A 12225-nucleotide genomic window follows, 5' to 3' on the forward strand; every position below is an offset into this window, starting at 1 on the left:
AGCTTTCCTTAACTACTTAAAATTGCATGTGGCAGTCAGAGGGCAACTTGTGGGGGTCAGTTTGCTCATTCTACCATGTGGATTCTGGGAACTGAACTCAGGTAGTAAGGCTTGCTGACAAGTGCCTTTACCCACTGGACCATCTGGCTAGCCCTCATTGACCACTTTTTAGAAGATCAAATTTCCCTTATTTAATGATATCCCCCTTTACCTTTTTTTCGTAATTCTTATAATTGCAGTTTAATACTGATTTATGGCTTTATTTGCTTTTACTCACTAAACTTGTGTCTAGCAGAGCATTTGGTACACATGATCATGCAAACAAAAATGTCTAAGTAGGGCTACAGGACAGTACCATGCAAGAGTATTAATTGACCCCTCTATACAAATATATAACCAACCAAATCTAAAATACAAAAATAGTTACCACATATAAGTAACCCCTGTGATGGTATAACTTTATTGGTGCTATTTAATCTTCACAATAATCCTGCAAGAATTATCCACATTTGAAATGCAAGAACTCTGAAGCAAAAAGATATAAAGTTATACAACTAGTAAATGACTAGCTAACATTGGAACCCAAATCTGTTAAAAGATTTTTCTCACTTTTATTTACATATAATTTTCTCCTTACTCTTCTTGCAAGCACCCTCCTTTATAATCAATAAACCATCATCCAGCTAATCAACAAAACCTTCCTTCATACAGCACGCAGAGTCTCTCACTGGCAGAACCCATGCATTTATGTCTTGAAATGCCTCTGAAGGATCTTAGATTTTATAAGTAATGATAGTATCTGAGCATCAGCTGATGCCAGAAATAAGACAAATACATACATCTCCCAAGCAGATACATTGTTCACTACTTAAGGAAGCCAAAATTTGAAAAGGTTCATTCAACATTAACAATAGATGTACTCTTTTAGGATGTATCTCAGGCACCAACTATGGATACTCTTGTCTCAGTCTCCTGAGCACTGGGACAACAGAAGTGTGGTCATTTTCTACCTTTTTTCACAGTGTATGGTACCAAATCCAGGGCTTTTTCTTGTGAGGCAAGTGCTCTAACACTAAGCTACAAACTCAGCTCAATAAAACCATTTTAAAAATGTTCAATGACTATATCTATTACCAAGTATACACACAAGAATAATATACTCAGAGATATCCTCTAATACAGGGGCTGAAATTAGAACACTTAACATTTTAACAGGTTTGATTACTTTGAAAAAAGTTACTTATTTTAAATATTTAGACACAAAAAAAGCACAAGGTAAAATAAGGTCCAAATTCCACCATCCGGCATATTGTTCAGTGATTTTCATACTTATATATTCATAAACATATGCCTAACATGTTTGTCTAAATCATATTATTCTATAATTCTGTTGGATAATCTATCTTCTTCCCACTCTAGAATACACACAGAACTCCCACATATCACTTATATGTACATCTTATCTTCTATGGCCATGTGTAATAACTGGCATCTTTTCTATAAACTCAATAGATCTTATAATATTTCACCTTCTATGGCCTTAAAATTAATTTTATGAATTAAACAAAGAGAGTTCAGATACATTATTGGGTTTAAAGAACATTGATGTGTAGCATAGAACATCTTTTTCTCAACACTTAATTCTTATACCTCTCTCCAGATGAATTCATTTTGAATATTTTGTATTTTTAGAGAGAAAATAGTATAAAACTAGAGCCAGCAAATTTTGGCCCACCACCTCTTTTTATAAGATATGTTTTCTTGTTTTCTAAGGACAGTAAACTGATTTGTTAAGGAAAAATAAGAACTCCTATGAATGGGAGGGGCTTCAAGGAAGGAACATTCCATAAATCAAGAGGTAATAGAACAGAGGCACAACCATTTGTTTACATATTTTCTTAGACTGCTTTTGCATTACAATCACATTAATTCTTGGAAACCTGTGGCTTGGAAAGTCTAAAATGTTTATTAATTGATTTCGTCATAAAAATTTGGTGACTTGTGGTCTAAAAGATAATTTGCTCAAAGACACAATAAATCTAGAAAGTATCAAAGTCTCAATATCATATTCCATACCATTTTAGAGCACTAACTATAATCATGAACCAAAATCAATTTTTATAGCTTTTAATTTTTATAAAGAGGACAGAGGATAAGAGACTTACTTCATATACTTTGTTCCAGTTTTCTGTCTCTAATTTTTGTTGGCTCTGTTTGAGTTGGTTTAAACTTGGCTTACTAGGAAAATTTCCTACTGTTTCCTTTGTCCAATCATCCACCAACTTGTGTAAATCATCTGTGAACATTCCCTTTTTACTGGCTGAAGATTGTTGGCGTGACACTGTATTATTCTCCACACACAGAGCATCTACAAGAAAAAAAACCAAAACAAAACAGGAAAAACCATGTAAAGGAATTGCAACTGATAATTAGATAACCCCATAATTTAAATTTCCATTTGACCAATCATTTATAGAGTAAGATCTTTCTTGAATATAAGATTTTTTAATTTAAAATTTCAAACAACTTTACAAATATCTCACACTTATGTCTATTTGTTTTGTGACTCAGCAAGATTAATGGAGAATATTTGTGTGAACAGAGGTTTGGAGCAATCTCTTGGAATCTGGTAGTATACAACTAAAGGTTGGTGAGTCACCTTCTCTTAGAAATGATATCAATAGATAGTTCAGAGGTAAAGGATAGGGCCCCATGAGGACCTCTTCCTTGACTGATTGTTGATAGGGCTGGTCTTGGATGGTCCCAGTGAAAGTAACTACATTTTCATGAGCTAACGATTACAATGGTTGTAGAAAGTCTAGGGAATAGTGTTTTATAGCCCTTTGCCCTATCTTTTTCCAGCCCCTCTTCTGTAACATTCCCTGAGCTGTAGAATGGGTGGTATAAGTGTACATCATGATTTTGATTTCTGTTCTTATTAATATGAATGAAATCTCACTCAGGATAGTGTTTTCTATTTCCATCCATTTGCATGCAAAACATGCAAAATTCAAGATGTCATTGTTTTTTTTTACCACTGAGTAGTAATCTAATGCGTATATATTCCACACATTCTTTATCCATTCTTCCATTGAGGGGCATCTAGGTTGTTTCCAGGTTCTGTATATTATAAATAATGCTGCTATGAACATAGTTGAACAAATGCTTTTGTAGTATGATTGGGCATCTGTTGGGTATATTCCCAAGAGTGGTATTGCTGGATCCTGAGGTAGGTTGATTCTGAATTTCCTGAGAAACCACCACACTGATTTCCAAAGTGGTTGCACAAGTTTGCATTCCCACCAGCAATGGATGAGTGTTCCCCTTACTCCACATCCTCTCCAGCAAAGGCTATCATTGGTGTTTTCGATTTTAGCCATTCTGACAGGTGTAAGATGGTATCTCAAAGTTGTTTTGATTTGCATTTCCCTGATTACTAAGGAAGTAGAACATGACCTTAAGTGTCTCTTGGCCATTTGAACTTCTGTTGAGAATTCTCTGTTCAATTCAGTGCCCCATTTTTAAGTGGGTTAATTAGAATTTTAAAGTCTAGTCTCTTGAGTTCTTTATATATTTTGGAGATCAGACCTTTGTCTGATGCGGGGTTGGTGAAGATCTTCTTCCATTCAGTAGGATGCCTTTTTGTCTTAATGACAGTGTCCTTTGCTTTACAGAAGCTTCTCAGTTTTAGGAGGTCCCATTTATTGAATGTTGCCCTTATTGTCTGTGCTACTGGGGTTATATGTAAGAAGTGGTCTCCTTTGCCCATGTGTTGCAGTCTACTTCCCACTTTCCCTTCTATCAGGTTCAATGTAGTCGGATTTATATTGAGGTCTTTAATTCAGTTGGACTTGAGTTTTGTGCATGGTGATAGATATGGATCTATTTAGATGAATATGGTATGTACTCACTCATTTGTGGACTTTAGCCATAAACCAAGATCATTAAGCCTATAGTTCACAAGCCCAGAGAAGCCAAATAACAAGGTGAACCCAAAGAAAAAAATATATATATAGAGATCCTCCTGGAAATTGGAAGTAAACAAGATTGCAGGGCAAAAGTTGTGAGCATAGGGGTGGAGGTGAGGTTGGGGGAAAGGGGAGAGGGGAGAGGGAAGGGAGAAGGGAAGGACTGGCAACAGCTTGGGGGAGTGGGAGGGTGGAGATGGAGGAAGGGCAGATATAGGAGCAGGGAAGAAGATACCTACATTAAGGGATCCATTTTAGGGTTGGCAAGAGACTTGGCTCTAGAGGGGATCCCAGGTTTCCACAGGGATGTGCCTAGCTAGGACCTTGGACAGCAGAGGAGAGGATGCCTGAACTGTCCTTGCCCCACTATCACGCTGATGATTATCTCGAATATCACCATAGAATATTTGTCCAGCAACGGATGGAGATAGAGACAGAGACCTCATCAGAGCAACGGACTGAGCTCCTTAGGCCCAGTTGAAAGGCAGAAGGAGGGAGAAGACGAGCAAGAAAGTCAGGACCGTAAGGGGTTGGTCCACCAACTGAGGCAGTGTGCCTGTTCTAATGGGAGCTCACCAAATCCAGCTGGACTGGGTCTGAATGAACATGTGATCAAACCGGATTCTCTGATTGTGGCTAACAAGGGGGGCTGACTGAGAAGCCATTGATAAAGGCACTGGGACTTGTTTTTATGGCATGTTCTGACTTTTTGGGACCCTAGTCTATATGGATGCACAGCTCCCTAGGCCTGGATGTAGGGGGGAGGGCCTTGGACTTCTCACAGGGCAGGGTTCCCTGCCCTCTCTCAAGCAGGGTGGGAGAGGGAGGAGGGGTGTGGGGGAGCGGGAGGGTATTGGGAGGAGGGAAGGAAGTGTAAATAATTGAATGGAAAAAAAAGAATGAAATCTATTGTTTTAGATTATTTCCCAAAGTCCTTGAAACTTTGAGTCCAGATGATAGGATCTCATTTACAAAAAAAAATGATTTTTTTCATTTTATATTTTGAGGATCCTTACATCATAATATTATTCATTAATTCATTAATAGACATTTATAGGATAAAATATTTTTATGTCAATTTTATGAGTTTCATTAGTTTTTAAAATCAACTTCATAGCAGAAAAGGATTTTAGCTATTTTTATAACAGATGAACTTTAAATAGCCAATTAATTTAGAATTCTGGTTATAATTGTTTTCTATCTGTTATAAACAATTAAGAGCATTTAATTCTGGGCCAAAAGACAAAATATAAAGAGTTACAGCTGTTTCTAGAAGCTGGAGGCTGTCAAAGTAGTGATACACATAAATTAGAAATCTAAAATATTTCCTTTTGATTGCCCAAGCAAAACATGAACATGTTTTTTATGTTATGTTTTGAGGCACAGAGAAAAGCAATTATAAGTTGAATTATAATTGGTCCTTTTAATAGTCTTTGAATACAAAGCATTTTTCTATAACCTGCTTTGTAAAACAAATCCTATAAATTGAAACTATGGAAAAAAAATCTTAGAAAAAGTCTTAAATAAATTGTTAACATAGTTTCCTTGTAAAATTAATAGATGAAGTTCTTTATAATGAAAAAAAGTTGGCAATGCAGTAAAAGTATATGTGAAGAAACAAAAAACTGCATTAGTAAATATATTTTGTGTAAGTGTACTTTGTGCTTATATCTATCTTATTCTCTCATCTGCTTGCAAAGATGACTACAAAAAGCAATAATTACACAAATTTGTTGATTAGCTTATCATATGTAAAAATGTAATGTGTACAAAGAAAGGAAGGCACATACACAGAATAAAATATATATACCATTGAAATTACGATAGTGTTATTCTTGAATTAAGAAGCTAATTGCAATCCCCATGGCCACTACAGGAAAATAACTAAAAAAATATAATAAAGGAAACGACAAGAGGATTTAAACATGATAAAAAATATCTATTTAGGGTTTGGAAACATGGCTCAGCATTTACTGCACAAGCATGAAGACTGGAGTTCATAACCCAACACCCAAGTTAACAAGTCATTCATCCAAACACCTGTGATTCTAGATGTTAGGGAGGCTTGCTAGCTTCCAGCCTACCTAAGAAAATAAGAGCCCAAGGCTTAGAGAGGAGTAAGGCAAACGCACACCCCCCTCAAATCAATCTTTTAAGAAAGCAAGTTTAACACAAAGGAAGGCAAGCAGGAATCAAAGAAGAACAAAAAGGTCATTAGATATGAAAAACAAATAGAAAAATAAAAAGTAGAAGTGATTCTTAGTTTATAGTTAAATTTTATTGGAATGATTTAAATAACCCTATAAAAGACAAAGGCTGACAGAGTAGATAAAAAACATGATCTAACTGTATAATGATGTCCATAATAAATATTTTTCAGATTAAAAGTATAAAAGGGCAGGGAAGATGGCTCAGTGGGTGAAGGCAATTGCTGCTAAACCTGACAACTTGATTTCCAAAGCCAACTCCCATAACTTGTCTTCTGCCACCCAGATGCAAGCTATGGCACATACTCAGGCACACACAAGTACATATAGAGAGACACAGAAAAAAAATTTAAAAAATACATTAAAAGAATGGAGTTGTGCAATATATAAGTAGTAAACTAAAGAAAGCTGATTGCCTATATTCATATCAGAAATATATTCTAATATCAAAAGGTAAAAGAATCACAAGCACATGCAGCAGAGTTCCAAAATACATGACACACAGTTTATAGAACTGAAGCCAGGCAGTGGTGGCACACCACTGAATCCCAGTATTCAGGAGGCAGAGGCAGGCATATCTCTCTGAGTTCAAGGCCAACCTGATCTACAGAGCAACTTCCAGGAGTTCCAGGATAGCCAGGGCTACACAGAGAAACCCTGTGTCAAAAAACAAAAACAAAAACAAAAACAAAAAATTATAGAATTGAAAAGTTTAACAACAGGTAGAAACTACTAAAATCCACTTTATATAATTGAAATAATAAGCAAAATTCAAATGAAGGTCATGTTTGGGCACAGGAAAAAACATTTGGATAAACTAGGGGTTAAGCTTACTAATAGAGCACTTGCCTCGAGTGTGCAAGTCCTGTGGTTCAATCTTCAGCATGACACAGAATAAAAAAAAGAATATCATAGAGTGCCTCTCCTATAGTCCTAGCAACTTCAGAGGTCAAGGTAGAGGGTTAATTTGAGCCCTGACAAGGCTGGGAATTATAGAAAGAATTTCATCTCTAAACAAATGAACAAAACAAGTGTGTAAACAAGCACAACATTTGAGAACAAAATGAAGTCTAACTATAAATGCCATAACATCAGACTAAAGGTTATGACTTTCGATACTGAATCTCCAAAGCTGCTTTCAATCCTAATCTACTCTTCAATTTTATTTTTATCAGGCTCATCCTATAGCTCAATGTACGCTGGCCTCAAACTCAACCAACCTCCTGCTTCAATCTCCCTGTGCTGGGGTTATAGTATATACTACCATACATGACTAGTTTTCCATCATTTCATTTTTCTTTACACCTAAATAAGATTCCACTGAATGGTGCTCCACATTTTCTTTATCCATTTATCTGCTGATAGACATCTAGGCTAGTTCTACTTCTTCACTATTCTGAATAGTATACAATAAAAATAGAAGCACAAGTTATGTGGTACGCTGACCTTCATTATGTATCTGGAACCAAAGAAGTTCAACCTCAGGAATAATTTCTTTATTTGTTAAATAGATATAGATAGTTTCCCAAAGTTAAAGAAATAACATTTTAGGGGCTCGAGAGATGGCCTCACAATTGAGAACACTTGTTGATCTTTTGGAGGACCTAAGCTTGCTTCCTAGCACCCACATGGTGGTTCACACCTATCCTTAACTCCAGTTTCAGAAGATTTGGCATTGTCTTCTGACCTCCATGGGTACCAGGCACATAGTGTGGTACATATACATACATGCAGGCAAACATTCATACACATAAAATATAAATAAATAAATCTTTAAAAAAGAAATGGATTTTTTGGGGCCTAGAGAGATGACTCAGCAGTTAAGAGTACTGACTGCTTTACCAGAGAACCCTGGTTCAACTCCTGGCACCCACATGGCAGCTCACAATTGTCTGTAACTCCAGTTCCAGGGATTCTGACATCCTCACACAGACATACATGTATGCAAATACCGCTGCACATAAAAATAAATTTTTTAAAAAAAGAAATGGATTTTTCTAATATTCTTAATAATAATATATAAAGGTTCTGGAGAGATTGTTCAGTGGTTGAGAGTGCTTGCTGACGTTACAGAAGACCAGAGTTCAGTTCCAAGCACCCATGTCAGGTGGCTCACAACTGTCTGTAACTCCAACTCCAGGAGATCCAATGCTCTTTTATGGCCTACACACGCTCGCTCGTGCTCTCTCTCTCTCTCTGTGTCTTGCATGATCAACAAACTTCTATACCAACTCTCAATGCTAGAAAGACTAGCATTTCTAACTAACTAGCATTTTGAAAACTATTTAGGGGTAGATACTGAAGTTCCACCTGTTTGTTTTCCAAATAAAAACATAAACAAACAAACTTAGTTATTCTCCAAATTCTGTCAATTATACTAATTATTTCACTAAAGAACATTTAGTACCAAAAACATAGAGGAGTATTTTAGATCAATGTGTACAATATCAAATTATTTCAGCCTAATAAAAAGCAACTTGTACTATCACTGTTTTTCTAATTTTGCTGTTCTTTGATCAGATTTTATTTTTCTTGAGACAGGTTCTTCTGTTCACCCCAGACAAGATTTGAAGTCATCATTATCTTGCCACAGTCTCCTGAGTGCTTCTACTACATGCATGCTACACTATGTCGAGATCTGATTAGTTTTTAAAAACAATTATGCTTTTTAAAAAAAATGAAAAATCAATTATGCTTATGATTGGTTTATCTTTTACAACAACTAAAATGATTATGTTTATGACTGGTTTACCTTTTACAACAATGACATTGTCTGAATGTGTCAAAGATTGAGGGCGGCTTCGGAGTTTACTTTTGAAAGCTCTTGGCCGACGTGGTGAAGCAGGTGATGAAGGAATCTCTGAAGATTGTACTTTGCTATCTTTAGTTGCTCGAAGGCGTTCATAGAGCTCCTGCAGCTCTTTATTCTGCTGTGTTTGAAGATTGACCACCTCCTGAATGTGTCTGAATAAAAATTATGTAGAAAATATTTGAATAACTTTGGTGCCATAAAAACAAACTCAGGAACTTTGTAATGGTATAAATAAAACTTTACAAAACATTAATATTAAAAAATGATGGAATGCAGAGTATTTTTAAGTTTTTTTTGAGACAGGGTTTCTCTGTATATCTCTGGCTGTCCTAGAACTTACTCTATAGACCAGGTTGGCCTTGAACTCACAAAGATCTGCCTGCCTCTGCCTCCTAAATCCTGGGATTAAAGGCATGTACCACCTCCGCCACCCCCCAGCTCAATTTTTTTTTGATACAAGACCTCACTATGTAATATTGGCGAGCCTGGAATTCAACAGGTTAGCCTCTACCTCCCAGGAGCTGGAATTACAGGCATGAGCAACCAAGCCTGACATCGAATACAATCTTAGAAATTATCTGTAAGCTTCAAGAATACAGACCTTTTGCCGTGTGGTGGTAGTGAACACCTCTAATCCCAGCACTTGGGAGGTAGAGGCAAGTGGACCTCTGGGAGTTTGAGGCTATCCTGGTCTACAGAGCGAATTCCAGGACAGCTAGGACTGTTACACAGAGAAACCCTGACTCGAAAAACAAACAAACAAACAAACAAACAAACAAATACAGACCTTTTAATTATATTCCACAGAAATATCTCTGTGTGTAAAAAGATAAGCATCATTTGTATAATTAAACATGGAGAACACTGAAATATCTCTCAAGAAAGGATTAAATAAACTCAGATACACTCATACATTGGAATTGCATGCAATGATATTTTTAAAGGTACATTTACACAGATACAAACATTCATAGACAACATCTTAAAGTAAAAAAAATTATAGAATAGCATGATTGTTTTTACTTTATTTTTATAAAGGACAAAAAAGATATGCACAGAAAAAGAACCAACAAGATATATCCCAAACAGTTCATAGTGAGCACCTCTGAGAAGTGAGGCATAGCATGAGAAGTACAAGGGGTCTTTTGGCTTGCTTTCTCATTACGTTATTTGAACATTATCCTGTGTATCACTTCTTTTGAGACAGGTTCTCACTATGTAACCTTGTTGGCCTGGAACTCGTTATATAGACCAGACTTACCTTGAACACAAAGAGAATTGCCTTCTGCCTTCTGAGTACTGGGACTAAAAGCGTGTGTCACCAGGACTGGCCTTTATTTTTAAATTTTAACTTTTAAAATACAAACCCCCACATCTATAGATTATTCAAACTAATTTGGGCAAAATAATATCAGCTTACTCTTATTGGTCTATAGTATCTACCAATTGCCTGGTAAAATACTATGAACAATCCATAACAAAAGAATACTAAGGGGCTGGGGATGTAATCCAGGGGTAGTGAGACAAAAGAGGAGAATGGGCACTCATTCATTCCCTTAGCCACTGGGCAGGTTTTTAAACTCTATTAAAATCCATTAAAGTAGCTACTATTAATGTTATTGATAAATTAACATTCCTATTCTAAGCACTCCTTCTGATGTTCATTTTCCTATTTAAAAAAAAAAAACCCCAGTTACTACTAGGCGACTATGCAATCTGACTCTTCCTTGCTTTGAGTACAAAGACTGTCAGTCAGCCAATGTGACAATTCTTATGCTAACACCAGCATAAGTTTTGAACACCCCACAGATGCCCTGAGAAAACTACACAATTAACTCAGCTGATTGTTTTAGTTCCTGGGGGTTCAGTCTTAACTAGGTCTGTTCCAGTATGTACTCAACTTTTTGCTACCAAAAGCCTTGCAAAACTCTAGAAAACTCTGCAAACATTTTCATCCTCTCCTGCAAGGCCAGAATCAGATGAAACTTTTGGTGGCCTACCAGAGAGACTACTGTGGCTACGGCTAAAGGGATAGTGCTGTGAAAGATACACTGTGATTGGTCCAAACACTCTTGCAGCTTTATAAGCAGGTCTTGTGCTGGCTTTTCTGGTGTAACATTAGGCCCAATATAAAACTGCTTCTCCTGGGTGGTCTTTCCTACTTTCAGTAGTGTAGGCGGGGCTGGTAAATACAAAGAAAACAGCAGAGACAACAGAGGCAATGAGAGTTGAACAATCTGCAGGCCTAAACTATGAAAGTGGCAATGCAGCTGTCTACTTGACAGCTGAAGAAAAGAGAGTTTGGTTGTCAGCAGGCTGAGCTTCAAAATCAGCAAAGTTCAACTGCTTGACTGTTGAAGAAGAGGTAGCTCAATAGTTTGAGAAGGGCCAGGCAGGAACTAAAGGGATGGTGGAAGTTGAAAGGAAAGAGTGTTGCAGGTAAAAAAAGGATTGAAGGCAATAAAATCCCAGAGAAAAGTAACTGCTGGTCCTGGTCATTGGAAGAATTCCAGACAGCTGTCAAAACTTAAGCATGGAGAGTTTCAGACTGACCATTGCCAGGGCCTGAAGAATCCTGATACCCAGGGCTGCCTATCTACTGTAATGCCAGCTGCTGCAAGGACTAAGAATCCCAACTTCCTGGCCTTATTTAAGAACTCTAGCACTTTCAGAGCTAAGTAGAGTCTTGCTACTAGGTCTGCACCAGAGCTGTCAATGGCTATGTAGAACTTGCTATGCAGAACAGGCTAGTCTCAAACTTCAAGAGATCCACCTGCCTCTGCACCCCAAGTGCTGGAATTAAAGGCATGCAATACCACACCTGGTCCTATTTGGGGCTGATTTTTTTTTAAAGATTTTGTTTTAATTTATATGTGTGTTTGTATGAATATATGGCACAAATATGTAGGTACCTATGGAGATCATCAGAACTCCTAGAGTTGCAGTTACAGGTAGTTGTAAGTCACGTGATATGGATACTGGAAACTGAAGAACAGGAAGTACTCTTAACTACTGAGTCATCTCTCAAATCCCAGAATAAAAAGACCCTTTTTGAGATCTATATTTCATAACCAAAATCAAGTACTCATAAACAACATAGGCAGCTATAAAAGCCAACAGTCTTTTCAAAATGATTTAAAAGATTTATTAAATTCTTATAATCAGAGGCTGTTTGCAAATTTGAGGCCAGCCTGAGCTAAATGGCAAGACCATATTTCAAACAATAACAATACTCCAT

At 36.8% G+C, this 12225-nt stretch overlaps 1 protein-coding gene across 1 annotated transcript in view; it reads right to left on the reverse strand.

Moving 5' to 3' along the window:
• Positions 1 to 12225, reverse strand: part of Wnk3 (WNK lysine deficient protein kinase 3) — a 152819-nt gene that overhangs the window by 7389 nt on the left and 133205 nt on the right. The window contains exons 21-22 of the mRNA XM_085684681.2: positions 8928 to 9139; positions 2166 to 2368 (exon numbers count right to left, since the gene is read on the reverse strand). Coding sequence (XP_085540807.2) covers positions 2166 to 2368; positions 8928 to 9139 — 415 coding nt within the window. The remainder of the gene's footprint in view (positions 1 to 2165; positions 2369 to 8927; positions 9140 to 12225) is intronic.

This window comes from Myodes glareolus, chromosome X (genome assembly GCF_982192425.1).
Source record: "Myodes glareolus chromosome X, mMyoGla1.1, whole genome shotgun sequence".
In the NCBI taxonomy this organism is placed as follows: Eukaryota; Metazoa; Chordata; class Mammalia; order Rodentia; family Cricetidae; genus Myodes; species Myodes glareolus.